Source organism: Asterias amurensis, chromosome 7 (genome assembly GCF_032118995.1).
Source record: "Asterias amurensis chromosome 7, ASM3211899v1".
In the NCBI taxonomy this organism is placed as follows: domain Eukaryota; kingdom Metazoa; phylum Echinodermata; class Asteroidea; order Forcipulatida; family Asteriidae; genus Asterias; species Asterias amurensis.
Genome location: NC_092654.1, coordinates 23,637,503 through 23,656,668, shown reverse-complemented (window position 1 = coordinate 23,656,668; position 19,166 = coordinate 23,637,503). Strand labels below are relative to the sequence as shown.

Here is a 19,166-nt window from a genome sequence, read left to right as displayed (position 1 = left end):
TAATTGAAAAATTGAAATGAGCATGGGTTATTCTTATTATATACGCTATTGTCGTCTATGAAATCAGGTTTATGTGGGTTATATATATTGGTGATAACTGTGTTTTCAGCATAGGTTCGAAATTAGGTTTTTATCTGAGCAACTTACTGTAAGCGGTAACGTTTATAATCAGGTCTGGCATTTAAGGCAAAGCATGCATTTGTTCTATTGGTTTAATCCTATATAGAAATTTACCTTTGGTTTTTGTAACTGTTCGATTGTTTTCATCGTTAATGTAAAAGGAAGACAAATGTAACCAGTGAAAATTAAGTTTCAAAAGATTGTCTCGTTTTTGAGATTATCACCAAAAATCCGGAGAGATGTACACGCATGAAGAATAAAGCGTAATAATTGATAAACACAATCCGGGAACCGTACTGTTCGAGGTCATAAAACGACATATTTGAGTCGTTCTTGAATATTGAAGCAAGATTTAGAATCGATTATCTTGTCGCCGCCAAAAGTCGCATCCTTGCCCTTTTTGCTTGTCCTTGTGGATGTCTGATGAAAAAATACTGAATATAAACTGCGATGAGACAGATTGGTTGATTTCCTAACAGAGGGGGTTGATGGGTAAATAATGGAGTGTGGACTATACTTGCTTTCTGCAATATTTTTTTTAGAGAGCAATTGATCTGAAACGCGGGCCCTTCTTGAGTAAGATACTTTAAAATGGTTTTCATCGTTCAAGTCTTACCCTATGGAGAAATCCTTTTAAGAAAAATGAGCAATGAAGCAAGACTGTACGACTCTCAGAAGCTGCATCTTACACGGTGCTGTGCACACAGACTGCTCTAAATCCCGACACCTCTATAATATTCCAACAAACCTATTATAGCATTTTTCAAAGTTACTCCGTTCTGACTGGAAAATGTGGCTTGGCGGTTGCAATGTTTTCTAGGCAAAAGGAGTCAATGCAAGTTTTGTGTGTTGTTTATGAGTCATTCCATGTCAGACCAACGCACTTTTTTACCTCATGTCTTCCGATTTTGATAAAAATTGCTGTGCTTGTAGGTCCTAATGAGCAATGAATGCACACCAATTTTTAGCTCGATCGAACTTACCGTGTGGTCAAGGCAGAAACCACTAAAATCTGACGTTTTTAGGGTAAAATACCACCTTTTGGGTAAAAATATGTCATAACCATGTCAATTCTCATCACACATATGCAAATTTGGTATCAAAATGATGAGAATTGCATGCTGAAATCAATTCTGTTGTCAAAAATACATTTTCTGAAATGTAGGTTACTGTAATCTTTATTATGTTATCGTGACCTTTGACCCAGTTTTTAAAAATCAACGAAATAAAAAGGTCACGATAACATATCAAAGATTACAGTAACCTACATTTCTGAACATTTATTTTTAAGAAAAGAATTGATTTAAGCATGCAATTCGCATCATTTTGATACCAAATTTGCATATATGTGATAAAAATTGATATGGTTATGACATATTTTTACCAAAGAAGTGGTATTTTACCCTAAAAATGTCAAATTTTAATGGTTTCTGCCCTGACCGCATGGTAAGTCGGATCAGGCTAAAAATTGATGTGCATTCATTGCTCATTAGGATCTACAAGCACAGCAATTTTTATCAAAATCGGAAGACATGAGGTAAAAAAGTGTGTTGGTGTGACATGGAATGACTCATAAACAAAAGGGTGTATCTTGAGATATCTCTCTCTATTTGTTGGCAATTACATATTGCACGTGCCTGTTTTCAAAAATACATTTTCTGAAATGTAGGTTACTGTAATCTTTATTATGTTATCGTGACCTTTGACCCAGTTTTTAAAAATCAACGAAATAAAAATCACTTAATAGAGCATGTCTTCCTCTATCAGAATCCACTAAGAAACAGTTGGGCTCTTTAAAATTTACAACTTTATGACTATGTCTGTACAAGTCACCATGATCTTTAATATGTTGTCGTGACCTTTGACCCAATTTTTGAAACAATGCACCATTCCAAAAATCAACAAAATAAAAATCACCTGATAGAGCATCAGAATCAACCAAGAAACAACTGGGCTCTTCAAAATTTACAATTTTATGACTATTTTTGTACAGTTGTTAGGTTACAAATTAGTCAATTTATATACTTACATAATAAGTCCACCAACAAAACTCACTCTTCTGTTTTTAAAAATACTTTTTTAGCCACTGGACCGCCCAGCCGCCTATCGATATACTGTAGTGGTAGGAGGAAACCTTGCTAGCTTGTGTTTGTAGAAAAAAAGGAACATCAAAAGAATCCTCGATAGTCATTATTAAGCTAATGAAGCTAATGATGGTGAGCTAATTTAGCTCTTACCCCAACAAGACGCTCATTAGTAAACACAAAGGAAACTGTTGGTATTCCTCGTTCATGATAATTATTGTCGAAAACTCACGCCCTCTCATTTAATCAGTATAATCATTGAGTCAGATAAAAGCCTTGAAAAGCTATTGTGTCCATTTTATCCTTACAAACAAATATTCGCCATAAAAATGACCGTAGCCGTTTAACGAGAGACATTTATTGTTCTCATGCGAACTTGTACTTTTATACAAATATCAAGGTTCAAATTGTGCATAAACATTAAGCTGTGGCTATCTTTTAAAATTTGAACTACGATTCCAGTAATTAACTGCAAGGATCTTGAAGTATTAGTTTTCAGCAAACTCGGGCGGTGCATGGACTAGAGGGTTAAAGTGTTCATGGTTTGCGATTTTTGTCTTGTTGATGGCTGATGTTGTTTAACCAGAATCAGAATTTAAATTATCAGCAGTGACGCACCCAGGATTTATTATTTTTGGGGGTGGGCCATATTTTCCCCAAATATTTCTTTCGAAGATTGTAAAACAAAAAATCAAAACAAATCAAACAAACAAATTGAATACCTTGGAGGGCTGGGATCAATCCCCTAGACTCATCGCCCCCCCCCCCTCTTTCGGGTGCACCACTGTGATTATTAGTGATCCCAGTTAGAGATTACATCAAAGTTGAGATGGAGAAGCTGTCTGCCTTTCTTAAGTAGATCATCACAAACTTATGCAGTCTTGCTTTAACCCCCTGTGATGAATCTTGAACAACAAATTAATGCATTTAATAACTTTCTGAGAAATCCTCAAGAACAATTTGTTTACCATGCTGCATCTCTGACTTCAGAGAAGTAGAGCTGTTCAGCAGCAGATTTTGTGCAAATTGTGCGATTTCCATTTCATAGCGCCGCTAACCGTATAGCACACGAATAGGCATGCCATCTTTGAAAGAATTTTGTTTGGGAAATATGCCCCCCTCAACCCACAACCCAAACTAAATCCTGGGTGCGTCACTGCTGGTATCTTAAAGTATGATTCTGGTTAGACCACATCAGCCTTCAACATAAAAAAATCCCAAACATTTACAGATTTAGTAACTTTGGAAAGTTTTTTTTTTTTTTTTTATAAAGTAAAGTTTATAAATTGACTAATTTGTAACCTAACAACTATACAAAAATAGTCTTAAAGTTGTAAATTTTGAAGGGCCCAGCTGTTTCTTAGTGGATTCTGATAGAGGATGACATGCTTTATCAAGTGATTTTCATTTCGTTGATTTTTTGAATGATGTGTTATTTCAAAAATTGGGTCAAAGGTCACGATAACATATTAAAGATCACAGTGACTTGTACAAAAATAGTCATAAAGTTGTAAATTTTGAAGAGCCCAACTGTTTCTTAGTGGATTCTGATAGAAGAAGACATGCTCTATCAAGTGATTTTTATTTCGTTGATTTTTGGAATGATACATTATTTTAAAAACTGGGTCAAAGGTCACGATAACATATCAAAGATTACAGTAACCTACATTTCTGAACATTTATTTTTAACAAAAGAATTGATTTGAGCATGCAATTCGCATCATTTTGATACCAAGTTTGCATATATGTGATAAAAATTGACATGGTTATGACATATTTTTACCAAAAAAGTGGTATTTTACCCTAAAAATGTCAAATTTTAGTGGTTTCTGCCCTGACCGCATGGTTAGTCGGATCGGGCTAAAAATTGGTGTGCATTCATTGCTCATTAGGACCTACAAGCACAGCAATTTTTATCAAAATCGGAAGACATGAGGTAAGAAAGTGTGTTGGTCTGACATGGAATGACTCATAAACAAAAGGGTGTATCTTGAGATATCTCTCTCTATTCGTTGGCAATTACATATTGCACGTGCCTGCTTTACCAAAAGGATGTATCTAAGGATACTCTGTATCATTTCCATTGAGAATTTGGAGAGATACATCTTTCTGACGCAAAAATAGTCAGTGGTAGCATCATACTTTGACATGGCAGAAGAGTGTGTCTATAGATACGTCTCTCTGACATGAAACTATAGTAGTTTTTAGTGCATTATTTGTTCAGGGCAAACATATAAGTTAGACTGTATGCCACAACATACACATCTATAGGCGGGTGATATCTATAACAAACACCGTTTTGCCATAGAAATTGGAATGGAAATGTGAAAAATCTGTAAAGATAGCACATACTATCTTTAAAACGGTACATCGAACGGACTTAAAGTCACCTGGAAGTGGTATTTTGTCAAAATAAAGCTTTTGTCACTAAAATATGTGTTTTGATGAGTGGAATATGAATAAACAGCTAACTAAGGTTTACATAAATTAGTTTCCATGTTATTTACAAATTGGGAAAAAAGCCCGACCCGAGAGGGCGCTGTTCGTGACGTCAATCGAGGCGCGATGAATCGCATGCAGTGCCAACACAGCATAGTGACGCTTGGCGCAAGCTAAAAACATGCCCTCAAAGTTGAAACAATACCTGATTTTTTTCACGTTAGGCAAATGCTCCTTTAGGTTCGTTACGTCTTTCAGGTACCTTCTTCGACTTCCCCACTAGCTGGAAAAATTATTGGGATGGCGTCATGTTTTAGAAAAGAACTTTTCTCAAAATGTGTAGTGTATTCCGGATTCTCGAAGCACGACGGCTCGAAGTGTTTGCCGCACAGCGCTGGAAAAGACGTCGGACCGGACAACTTGGCAAACTGACACTATCTTTAGTTGTTTTGCTGCATCCAGCAGCAATACACCTGGTTGACATTGCCGGAAAAATGCAAGAAGTTTTTTTCTTCAAACGTACAAACTCACGTCCAGGACTTGAATGTACCTGCACGTACGTGTGTTTGATGTTCGATCGAAGCAAAGTCTTCCTCAATTGACGTCACAAAAGGGGTAGGCGGAGTCACCCCCCACACAACTTTATTTAATTTGTTAAACATATAAATCGTCAAAAACAATTACTCAAAAAAGTATTTAATTGTTTAGGAACATATACTCTAATGTTTGAAGGAAAAAAAAAATCTATTTCCAGGTGCCTTTAAGGATTCGCTCATTAGGAAAAGCGCACCCATTTTCTCTAGAATTGGTATTTTCTCAAAAAGTTGAAAAATTGAGTTACACCCTTTTGCCAAAACAGGGCCGAGGGATGTTGGAACATGAGGATGTTAACCGGATGCATGGCCGGTTAAAACTGAGGTTTAACCAAAGTGGGATCCGAGAGGCGTGCACAAGCTCAAGGGATTTTCGCTAAAAGTTCAAAGGCAGTGAGTGACAACATAGAGACTGGCTAAACATGTTGGGGTCAGACCTTTGGGGTGGAATGGAGGGGGGGGGGGGGGGGGGGGGTCTCAACATGATACGATTGTGAGCAACGACACGATAATATTTAACTGTTCTTCTTCTGACATGGCTGAAATGATGACATTGGATCATTGGATGCCACTCATATGACCAATGCTTTGTTTCTCAACGCTGATTTGGAAACGACGTCTATAAGCTTAAAGCCATTATACACTTTCGGTACAGAAAAAGAAAAAAAAAGTTCACAGATTTACAAATAATTTACAGGGTTAACATAAGGTAATGGTGAGAGACTTCTCGTGAAATATTATTCCATGAAATGCTTTACTTTTTGAGAAAACAGTAAAACAATACCAATTCTCGTTAACGAGAATTACGGATTTATTTTAAACACATGTCATGACACGGCGAAACGCGCGGATGCAAGGGTGGGTTTTCCCGTTATTTTCTCCCGACTCCAAAGACCGATTGAGCCTAAATTTTCACGGGTTTGTTATTTGATATAGAAGTTGTGATACACGAAGTGTGGGCCTTGGACAATACTGTTAACCGAAAGGGTCAAATGGCTTTAAACAAAAATCTAAATGTATAACATATTTAACAATAATTTCTGCCAAGACAATTACATTAGTGTTATTTTAACAACCATTGATGTTAATTAAGATTCTCTCTTGGGTATCGCTATTTGACAACAGTACACCCATGGTGTCAGGTTTTAACACCCAAGTTTTTACTGTGTATGATAGGGGCATTCTAGACGAAATAGTTTAACCATGGATCGGCATGCAAGTGTGAAACCACTAAGGCAGAGTTATTATACACCACTTTTGTTATAACATGCATTTTAATTTGACCCCCCCCCCCAAAAAAAAAGAGGGTAACAAACGTGCTTACAAACTGAGAGGGGAATCATTTGATCAGTTGTGACTTTTAATAATTTATTATTACTTTGTTGGTGATAACAATAACAGTATAAGTGTACTTATAGATTATTTTAAAAATAAGTATAATAAAATATAGACAAAGTATCAATAAATAAACAAACCCTGCGATCTATAATTTAATTCTATAATTCCTCGGTAACATTTTACATCTATTTTGTTGTGCTTTATAATCCATTAGAATAAAGTACTTTAGGGCAAAGTATACATTTGGTTTATGTAACTGATAGACATCACCAAAAATCCGAGAAACGTTTCTTACAGTAGCGCGTCTCCGATTAAAATAGTTTATAATTGATATCTTTTTCCATATTAATTACATTATTTCGAAGTGTTTAAAATGTTTCTCAAAATGCTGTTGCTTCCAATAGTAAGTTTGTTATTGCCATTAATTTGAGGAGTGATAACCAAATAAAACGTATACACAATCCCTTTAACCACAATTCATAAGCTTCAATTGAAGATTATCCGGCACTTTAATTAAGGGCTGCCCGCTTGCTGTTTTTATTGATGGTTAAACTTGTCAAAGATGATTTCTCGCTGTCTGTTGACAATGTCAATGCCCGTGATTTCCCTCCAAATCAAGCAATGTTTGTTTTGCAGCGGGGAGAAAGAAAAAGCAAAACAAATTCCTCACTGAAAGAAGCAAGGGTGGATTAAATTCGTAGGGGAATTACCTTTTCTTTCTTTTTTAATAAAAGGGGAAGTCAATGTCTTTTTTTCACCAATCTAAGATAAACATACTTTATTAGAAACTAAATCATTGCACTGGAGTTATACAACAACGAAAGTAAACAGTGAGATACAAGGATGTGTAGTGTTTACGTTTGCTGTCATTGTATAGATTCAACGTGTGCGGGGGTGTTTCATTGAAATACTGTTACACACCCATTATTAGTAATGTGCTTAAATGCGCTTAAAGTTATTATACAGGATTGGCAGAGCCGATAAAATAGTCACAAATAGTGTTCATATTTTGTGATCAACAATATAAAAAAAAAAAAACATGTGAAACGTTTTGTGAGTCAGGAGAAAGGTTATTAGTGAAAACACAGGCACAATTTTCCGCACATAAACACATTGTCCCTAATGTTGGTTGCAACAACCTGATTTAAAGGCATTGGACACTATTGGTAATTACTCAAAATAATTATTAGCATAAAATCTTTCTTGGTGACAAGTAATGTGGAGAGGTTGGTGGTATAAAACATTGTGAGAAACAGCTCCCTCTGAAGTGTCATAGTTTTCGAGAGACTAGTGTTTTTTCTTCTTCTCATAATGAGTAACATTTTGGGCAAATAAACCCCTCTGCCACCCCTCCCACCCCCTTAAAGGAATAGTCTACAATGCTCATATGAATAACGTAACTGTGTAAAGCATCTGGTATGCAATTTGAGAAATCATTTACTTGAAATAAGGGAGCGACTTTAAAGATCGAGAATAAATTAGAGTCAATTATAAAGAACCACTGAACATTGACACTAGAATGTGATGTTGTAATTCCTCGGAAGCTCTTAGCAAACTAATTAATGAGAACGAAAATGCACGTAGCCACCGATACATCGTGACTCAGCATGGTTGAAGACCGAGTCGACTGTTTATTAAAGACACTGGATACGATTGGTAATTGACAAAAACCAGTCTTCTCACTTGGTGTATCCAAACATATGCACAAAATCACAAACCTTTGAGAAAATTTGGGCTCAATTGGTTGTCGAAGTTGCAAGAGAATAACGAAAGAAAAAACACCCTTTTTGTATTACTTTGTGTGCTTTCAGGTGCTTTAATAAAAGGCTTCAGTTAAAGACACTGGACACTATTGGTAATTGTCAAAGACTAGCCTTCACAGTTGGTGTATCTCGACATATGCATAAAATAACATACATGTGAAAAATTGAGCTCAATCGGTCGTCGAAGTTGCGAGATAATAATGAAAGAAAAAACACCATTGTCGCACGAAGTTGTGTGCTTTCTGATGATTGATTTCGAGACCTCAAAATCTTAACTTGAGGTCCCGAAACCAATTTCGTGGAAAATTACTTCTTTCTCGAAATCTATACGTCACTTTCGAGGGAGCTGTTTCTCACAATGTTTTATACATATCAACCTCTCCCCATTACTTGTAATCAAGAATTTATAATGATAATTATTTTGAGTAACTACCAAAAGTGTCCACTGCTTTTAAAGACTTTTATATATTGACTGAGAAATTACCTCTTTCTCAAAACATACGTTACCTCAGAGGGGGCCGTTTCTCAAAATGTTTAAAATTTATACTATCAACAGCTCTCCTTTGCTCGTTATCAAGTAAGTTTTTATGCTAATAATTATATTGAGTAATTACCATTAGTGTCTAGAGCCTTTAATTGACTACTGAAGAAACGAAGCGATTTCGTTACGAAGTTGAGATTAATAGGTGTGCTGAACTGACTTGCGACTAAAACCCTCCATTATTATTATTAATATTAATATTGGTAATTTATAACGCGTCATTAGACACTCCTGGTGAGATGCTATTTTCAGTTTTTAGATGAGTTTTGAAGCCTGTATGTAGTGTCTAGTCGGAGACTGGAAGGGGGTTCTTACACGATATAAACCTCTAAAAATGCGAGAAATAGCCTTAAAAATGGATTGGGGGGGGGGGTGAAATAATAGCCTAATATTTTTATTTAACGTAAGACATGGTCTGATAGGCCTGTATGATATCCAATTAAAAAATATGGGCGTTTTTAATATTTAACGACTAAACAGAATGCAGCAGATGTCATTAAAATGACTTTATTATACAACCGCCCCCTCTTCATTTGTATGGACTCTTACATCTCCGTTGAATTGACTTCAATTAATGTTCCCCCAAGAGACATTTTGATGCACAGGAAAACCCATTATGTTCTCGGCCCCAGTTTTTCAGTAAACGAAATAAAAGCATTAGGTGATGTAGTGCTGTTCTTATTGTTTTCAACAATGATTAGCCATCGGCGAAAAAAACACCTTTAAATAAAGGTAAAATGTCTGTGCATGTAGCAATCTTTTTATAGGGAAAATCTGAACGATGAAAGGAAAGCGTAACTAGATATAAAGACTTTGTACTAAATTCTGTTTGAACGAAGCCGTTGATTTTTACATTATAGGGGGATCGTGCTTTACATGTTTGCGCTAACCCGATATTAAACGCAATTCTAACTATTTGGATCGTGCGTCTAACAACAGCCGACGTGACCATAGATAAAGACTAGATAGTCACTGGTTTACAGACCCAATTATTTCATTGGAAACAACTATTTCATGAACGTGCAGTGACGTAAGCTTTCTACATCTGTGTTTCGATTGGTCCGAGTTGATGTTTGGAAGCTGCACTTGCTGTCGTCTGCTGCTTGCATCAGAGTGCATAATGTACATTGACATGCATGTAGTGTTGTTTATATGTAATCATGGTACACATATAAGATTTAAAGGCAGTGGACACTATTGGTAATTATTCAAAATAATTATCATCATAAAACCTTTCTTGATTACAAGTAATGGAGAGAGGTTGATGGTATAAAACATTGTGAGAAACAGCTCCCTCGGAAGTGACGTAGTTTTCGAGAAAGAAGTACTTTCCCACGAATTTGATTTCGAGACCTCAGATTTAGAATTTGAGGTCTCGAAATCAACCATCCTTAACGCACACAACTTCGCGTGTCAAGTGTATTTTTTCTTTCATTATTATCTCGCAAAGTTGACGACCAATTGAGTTCAAATTTTCACAGGTTTGTGTTATTTTATGCATATGTTGAGATACACCAAGTGAGAAGACTAGTCTTTGACAATAACCAATAGTGTCCAATGTCTTTAAACAAAGGCTCTACTGGGATGGGCAAACGTATCAAGCGCGTTGATTGGTTAATGCTCAGTCCCATCATGCATCACACTCACATCACACTCACACTGCACGCATGACGTACTTCCTGAACAAGAATCCGTGCAAGCCAATCCCAGCGGTCTGGATAGACCTGTCCGCTGGGGCCAAGCGAAACTTGACCATTGTTCTACACTAATGTTAATAGAGACGTGCTTGACGCTGTGTGACGTCAAGTGGAAACTTTCCCAACCTCGTTCCCAATGGTGTATCATCCCACTAAATACCTAAACTCTAAAGCCTGCAGTGTAATTTTAACTAAATATTATCAAGACAAAACCCAAATTCTTCAAAGTCTCGCATCTTTTTACAATCGAGGGGTTAATCCATTGACTCTTGAACTTTAATCCTCCGCTCAATTTGATATGGGAGTCACAAAACCCGGCGAGTTATTCTCCATCCAAATAAAAACACCCCTAGGCCTACAGCCGTTTTATTTTTCCAAACGTCCGAGCATCAATCTTGAAAAATTTCCCTATACTCGACAAATAGGGACATTTTTGAGGGCCTATGACATCCAAAGTACCTTCATTTGGAAGTCAACAACACCCCTCTCAAATCTGTCTAAGGAATATTTTGAGGGTTTCCTAAGGAATATTGTAAAGGGCTTACAAAATACTAATGAGGTCGATGCTCTGTTTTCCCCATAAAGGTGGAGTGCCCGCTTGTCGATACGGTGCACTAGTAGCAAAGCTTGAACTCTCATATTAACATAAAGAAAGTCAGATAAAACAAACAGACCAAGCAGAGAACGTGTTTTGAATCAAAACTCTTATTGAGGTTCCAGTTTCAAACGGTGTGTGAACATATAGTTGTCATGAAATAGCTGCAATATGGAGGTCATAGTGACACGGAAAGGTGAACCCAAATAAACAGTGCGTGACCCAATGTACCCAGCATCATTAATACTAACTAGGGGACCGAAAAACTCTTCTAACTCACACATGAGCGCATTTAGGAATGATTGAATTCAAAGATCACACATTATTTTGTAACTTGGGCAATTTAATTGTTCATCTCTGGTCCTGATTAAAAATGAAAAACCTTCAAACCTTCACCTTCAAACCTTTACCTTACTTCTTTTTTGTTTGATCTTCGGACATTATTTGTTGGAAGGGGTCGTCCAGTGTAAGGCAAAGTTAGAGATGATAGTATATAGAACATTACACTAAAAAAAAAAAAAAATCATGGGACATCGAACTGACTAAAATATTAGGAAATATTACACAAAATATTTACATGAAAACATTGTTTAGAAAAGTGTTTGTAAGCTAAATGGGTATCTTGTTAACATGTACAGTCTAATCATATAAATAGATTTGTTATTTTTGTGTGGAAGTGACGTTTAGCAACTAAACACAATTCAAATGTGCTTACGTGTTAATATTTTTAGAAAAATGTTGCTACGGTAAAAGGGTCGATTTTTACATGTCAATCGTCCTGTCAGATCATGCACCTGGGGCTGTCGTTTTAAATAACAGTGGGAATTCTAGAATTTCCCAACGATTGTCGGCCCTGACCTGTTCCTCGCTGTCAAGAAAAAGCTCAGATTAAAAGTACAGAAACATTTGATATCGGAATTATGCTAATACTTCAAGAGGCCGTTGGACTGTCACTGCAGTGTGTATTTATTACCTGTTGCTTGTATTTAGTATAAGGCTCCTTTCGAAACCACGGCTTCGGCTTTGGATACGGCTCAGGCTAGCTTGGCCCCGCACTTGTTCTAACAACTGCGCGTGCTTTGCGTACGCGCTCAGGGCTTCAGACGAGAGAACGGAGCCTGAATCCGAATCCAAAGCCGAAGCCGTGGTTTCGAAAAGGGCCTCATATTTCTACCGTGGACTTTTATGGTGAGCAACATTGTGTGAACATTTTGACTTGTCTCCCCATGTCTGGAGGAGAAAAATAACATATTAAACGCGAGCAAAGTTTTCATTTTGCAACTTTGAAGATTTGAGATGTCCTGTGATCAGTTTTCTCAAACCAATAAGCAACTAAGGGAGGAGTGTCCGTACCCCCTCTCCCCATTTGAAATCTGGACTGTTGATATTACACATTAAAACCAGACTACAATTTTACATTTACAAAGCTTTAAAGTGATAATTTTAATGTTTTTAAAACTACGTTTGTGTGATCATATAGACGCAGACAATGTTTGTTAAACACTCACATTAGATTATCGTAGAAGGAGTAATAAGAGTGCTGAAAAGGTGCAGACGGAAAGAAGTTCCATTGTGCTAAGATAAAATATATATAAAAACCACATTTTCATAAAATGTTACCCTATCAGCCCTACCTCGAATTGATTCGACCTTTACGAGGCCTTCACGAGACGCTAGGATTATTCTCGAGTTAGGATGAGTACCCCGTTTTAATGCTACTCTCACACTAGGGAGATTATGTTAGCGAATGTGCTTACGAACGGAGCTATTTAATAATCGCTCAAACTTCGCAACATTCGCCGTGTCCTCGTAAGCGTTGGTAACAAATTCGGTACGTTCACAAATTCTTCCACACCTCCTTACGAAGATCGGTCAATTTAGAAACCGGTTTCTAAATTTCAGCGAATGTTGCGAAGACGGTCATTCGGCGTGATTTTCGTAAGCATTGGTAACATTGGTAAAGCGTGCGTTAGCGTTTGCAACGTTCGTAAAGGCATTGACAAGCGTTGGTAAGCATTCGTAATATGTTCGTAAGATATTGGTAAGGAGAGGGCCGACCGAGGACGATCGAGGTGTGAGACCGAGATGAAAATATTCACTATCCCACCGCCATTTTGGACGAATTCAACGCGAAGTTAAAATATTCATCTTCGCAAGAACATTCGTCATGCAGCAACTATCGCAAAAGCCATGTATTGTGTAAATGGGGGGCTAGTATTTTTGCCAAATCCAGGCATTAGTACGAAGCGCTTCCTAAATTCCAGCGAATGTTGTGAAGACGGTAATTCGCCATCGATTTGCGTAAGCATGTGGTAAGCCATTGGTACTGTTAGTAAAGTGTGCGTATTATGCGTTAGATATTGGTAATGAGATGTTTAAAGACGGCCGGGAACATATATTCACTATCAAATCGCAACTTTTTGGGCGAATTCATCGCGAATTTCAGATATTCATATTCGCCAGAACATTCGCCAAGTGTGAGAGTAGCATAACTTAGGATGTATTCAATGCGTCCTCCTAACGTCTATGGATTCGGAACTCAACTCGTCCAAGTCCTAATTAGGAAGAATTTGTTGAAACCACACGGCTGAACACCTTTAATTTCAAGCTCCATGCAGCTTTAATATTGCTTGAATACACAACTAGGTTCCAGACCTCTCATTCCGACATCCCTAATAATCCTAACCCTAACCCCAGTCTAGTGCGTGAACACAGGATTCTCGGAACATTATGAGTGTCGGAACACGGAGCAGTCACCTTTGATATAAATACCATTACGTGACAACAAAATTAATAAAGTGGCTACCAGGAGACAATCGAGTGGAAGAGTTTGAATTAAAGGCGACCTGTCGCTTTAACGTGATCAATTGAACTTTTTGCCCACATTAAATAACTGCTGATGCTTGGTATCGCGTGGCTTGCCGCTCTAAAACAAATAACCACTAATACTTCCTCCTTGATATAATCAGCAGTTTACATATTGTAACTATTAATATCATTATGATAATTGGATAGTATTTTCATTTCCTCATTGTATGCGCTGAGATATAGTGAAAGACAGATTGTGGAAATCATGTGCGTGTTTTTTTTTTATTCTTAAAGGGATTGTATACATTTGGACGTTTTGTAACCCACTGTTTGTTTCAATCCTATAGCATGGTGTTTGATATATAGGAATCATTAATCTCAATGACGGTGATAACTTGCATAATCCAAGCTAATCCACATCAACAGTACTTCGAAGCATGCAGCATCAGAGTCCAGCTTTCTTCATAAGACGATCAGAGCAAACTGATCGAAACGTCGAGTTGAATTAAACCAACGTTTTTTTCAGAACCACTCAACTCCATCATAGAGATTATCATTACTTGGTGTTACCGCAAACCTTTCTATATCGTTTTTGTACCATGCACAGTTTCAAATCCTCCTTAATGCAGGTTATAAGGCCTGCCCAAAATGTCCTGACGTTTCGACCCTAGCAGAGTCTTTCTCGAAGGCTAAATGACAACACAACAAACATGAACAGGTAACTGTAAGTGTAAATCTACCCTCCGAAAAATTCATTTAAAAAAGGTGGAAGTGTTTTTGAGATACTGTGTAAAATCTAATTCGGTTAATGTTCCTGCAGGAAGAATAATCTGCAAAGCGAAACCACGATCTGCAGTAAACGCTTCTCAGATTCAAATGATTATGGAAATTAAAACTGATATCTTTTTCCTTAAAGCCGTTATACACTTTCGGTACAGAAAAACAATTAAAATTTCACAGATTTACAAATAATTTACAGGGTTTACAGAAGGTAATGGTGAAAGCCTTATCTTGGGAATATTATTCCATGAAATGCTTTACTTTTTGAGAAAACATTAAAACAATATCAATTCTCGATAGCGAAAATTATGGATTTATTGTAAACACATGTCATGACACGGCGAAACGTGGGGAAGCAAGGGTGGGTTTTCCCGTTATTTTCTCCCGACTCCGATGACCGATTGAGCCTAAATTTTAACAGGTTTGTTATTTTATATATAAGTTGTGGTACAAGAAGTGTGGGCCTTGGACAATACTGTTTACCGAAAGTGTCCAATGGCTTTAACCGCAGTACTTTGAAGTGAAAAGTTTCTCAAAAATATACTATCCTACTGCTGTGCTTGTACAGCCTTTCATTTTAGAGTCATTACCAAAGGTATACAGGCCCTTTAAGTTCAAACTGGACTTTCGTTTGTTTGCAACTCCTTCAACAGATTCAATAAAACCGTCACTCTGGACTGGTTTTTTCTTTTAATGACTATTGGTCATGACGTAGATTATATATTAATTTTTGTTTCATTTAATCACAAGATTGACACACAATTTTAACAAGTGAAACAATTATTTTACAATGATCAAAAATAGAAAATTTACTTAATTAACCAAATATATATTTTGCTGTGCGCTTGTTTTCGTTTTGAATACAATGAATACGAAAGTCTCGATTTAAAAACGGTTACAGATTCAGTGTGATGCGTATCAGATGACGTCACAGTTACATCTGGCAGCCATGTTTTGTTACAAATCCAACACAATGTGATCTTGGCACAAAACTTATACTGCATTAATGTAGGCTATTTATAAAAAGGAAAAGTAACCTTTGGTTTTGAGGACCATTCATAGATGTGCACAACGAAACTATTTGTGAAAATTTCCTTACAAAAAGGTAGCAGAGTTTTTGAGATATCGCCGAGAATCCGGAGCGGTTAAGTCCACGCAGGGAGAATGTAATCCGTAATTGGAATACACAATCTAAGAAACCTTTTCTCCAGAAGACGATCAGAGCATACTGATCGAAACGTCGAGTTGAAACCAACGGTTCTTTTCAGAACCACCCAACTCATTAGAGATATATAGTCATTACATGGTGTTACCGCACACCTTTCTAATATAGTATTTCCACCATGCAAAGTTTCAAATCCTACTAAGAAACCTTTCTGACCGTTATCAGATTTGACTTTTGACTGATAACAACTGCTACATTTCCCCCATTATATCCACATTATTTCTATGTGAAATGAGTATAATTATTAGACTGTTTTCCAAACGTATACCTTTCCTGTAATAACGGCCTGGACACAAAGCACATTTTGATAACGTAATATTCAAGTCAGCGTATTTTGTGAAAGTATGCGGATATCGACATTAGTTATGTTGATAATTTACGACAGCGCCTCATAACTTTCACCTGACGGCATGGCGCGTAAATTGTAACCCAATATGACCGATATTCGTTGCTAAGGTTTTTATGTGACGTCAGTGCAAATAGGTCAATTTATACTACAATAAATACCAACAAACGGATTGAACAGGATCTTGTGCTCATGTAAACATACGGGTGACATCTTTACGTTATACGATCACATGACCGTCACATGTTTTGTGAATTGAAACTGGAATGCATCTTCCTATGGTAAGGCCGTGTACGGAGACTTCGGCTACAGCTACGGCTAGATCAGCGCGTCTGCCAGTGTTGAAGAATAGGTAGAACACACGATCTAGCCGCAGTTGTAGCCGAAGTCGCCGCTTCGGATACGGCTTTACTCTTCGAGGTTAACAAATAAACGCGAACAGAATTGAATGATACTCAACAGTTAGAGTGTATTTTTTTTTTCAAACTGAAAAACACACTGGACTGTACACGCTTATAGCACAGGAATTCCTTCAGATATCAATCAGAAGGAAGTCGATCTGGCATGATAGTAAAGTTTAGTTTGATGTTGGACATTGGACATTCTCATATGTTGGCATGGTACAGCAAAAATGTCTACGTTGCTATTTATTTCGACACGGGACATTTAACAAACATACTCATCATCATCGACATCATTTAAGGCTGTGTTTATCCAGTGTAAGATGTAGCCTTCCTCAATGTCCAATTTCAAATATCATACCTTTACTGGTTTTGAGAATGGGATTCTTAAACCCGTCGGATGGGCCCTTAATAACAGTCTGTGGTGCCATGACAACCACTTATAAAGTATCAACAGTTCGATCGTGTCAGGAGTTTGTTTCCTCAACAGTTCTTCGTGTCATTTTAAAGGCTTCCTGTAAACTATGGAGTCACCAATGACCGCTGACAATTCTCAGCTGACAGCGAGCAACTCTTCCCGGGAAGTTCGCACCCGGAAACATCGTCCGAAGAGTTTGTTTGAGGTTTTTCTAAAAGTGTCATTTCTGGTGTAATAAATGACGACATTCCACAGGCTGTTGAGGAGTAGAAGAATCTGGGACACGAAAGCAACTGCTGGGGGAACCGGCTCCGTCCGGAAGTTCTCCCAAGCTATAGTTGTGTAATACGGCGTCCATGAGACGCCGGCCACCACCGCCATGATAAAAAACGTCATGGCAGCTTTGGCGTCCGGGTTATTCCGGACCGAGTTGGCGCGTTGTCGTCGTGGGCCATTGCGACGGGATGGGGACGACTCGGCAGGGTCCGAGTTACTTTCAACGTCGATGGTCGCTGGAGGGTTGATATCTCCTATTGTAATAGCATCGACTCTTGAGGCGTGGCGAGTTGCCAAGAAGAACAGTCTAGCATGTAATATGACGGTGACCAACATCGGCACGGCAATGAATAGCGTCATGCCGAGTTGTCCTAGATAGTCGTCCCCACTATCGGCGTCTATGAAGCAAGCACTGAAGTTCTCATAATAGAACGTGGATCGACCTGGGACGAGTAGGTACAACAAGGCCCATATTACAATCATTGCGAGTAGAAACACTTCTACGACGATCGCCCGGTGTACGGTGACGATCGTCGGGTATCGAAGCGGCCAAACCACCGCGATGTACCGCTCTATATTAATTGCCAGAACACTCAAACCAGCATTGAAGTACAGAGCATGACACATAGCCACGACGTAACAGTAAGTTTCTCCATAAGGCCAACGCTGTAACGCCGTAGATCCAATGACAGGTACACAGACTAATAAACCCACCAGTAGATCACTGAGTGTCAGCGACACAAGGAACAATTTGGTGACTGGGTGGACACCATTTTCTGTGTTGCGTAGGACGATCAAACACATCGTGTTGCCTATTAGAACAAGGACTGCAACAATACCCAGAACACATGCCTTTAAGATGGACACCGTGGTGACATTACTGTAAGGGTCCGTAGCATTAGGTGATAAACTCGGCATTAGGGTGCTGCTTGAAACCAACATCGCTCCGTCCATCTTCTCCCCTCGTCTGGCAATGAGCTGCGATCACCAATTATTGGCCGATACGCTCACTATATACTGCGGCCAACTATTAATCCCGTTGTTTGAACACTCCGCGGCAATCATGAATAGTTAAAACTTCACTGTCTGTTATACCCGACTCAACATGAAGATGTGTCTATTAATATTAACCACAAGCAAAGCGTCTCGTACAATCTTGTGTCTGTATAGAATCTAACTACATTAGTTGCACTATCATCATGAAAATCATCCTTCCGTTTCACTGTCATGTATACGAAACACAAACGGATCCTGTTTTGAGTCTGCCTGGCACTGAGCGGATTTTGAAGTCACGATACTTAAATACTGTTTCCCCAACGTGAATCATTCCGCACCAACAAACCAAAGGTAGTAATGCCTCTCTGTAATAAATTCACTTTCTATGAATGCTCTATATTAAAGCGGTTTTCGATTTTAACAACAATACACGCACAATGTGGTGATGTGATACTCAATGTAGCTGACAGCTTTTTAAATTTGTAATTAAATCATGAATTCTGAAGTGTGGTACAAGTGTTGAAGATTCGCCTTTATAATTATATACACGCGTCCATGGTCTTCAACTCCTTATTAGATTGAAATCCACTTCAAGTTTATAGTCGTTACGGCCATGAGCTCTAGAGGCTGTTCTGCGTGGGTCAATCACTGGTGGGTTTTACATTTCACGATATTCATTGGAGCGGTCAAAGTGTCATATCATCACGTAAACGGCAACATTCATTTAGATAATGTTAACATCTTGA

General features: G+C 37.9%; 1 protein-coding gene across 1 annotated transcript in view; it reads right to left on the bottom strand.

Annotated features, from left to right (window-relative positions):
- LOC139939294 (alpha-1A adrenergic receptor-like) overlaps window positions 1-18,667 on the bottom strand; it is a 221,726-nt gene extending 203,059 nt beyond the window's left edge. Inside the window, exon 1 of the mRNA XM_071935055.1 lies at window positions 15,116-18,667. Within this exon, the coding sequence (XP_071791156.1) occupies window positions 17,284-18,378 (1,095 nt within the window). The 5' untranslated portion in view covers window positions 18,379-18,667 and the 3' untranslated portion in view covers window positions 15,116-17,283. The remainder of the gene's footprint in view (window positions 1-15,115) is intronic.
- Window positions 18,668-19,166: the final 499 nt, after the last annotated feature.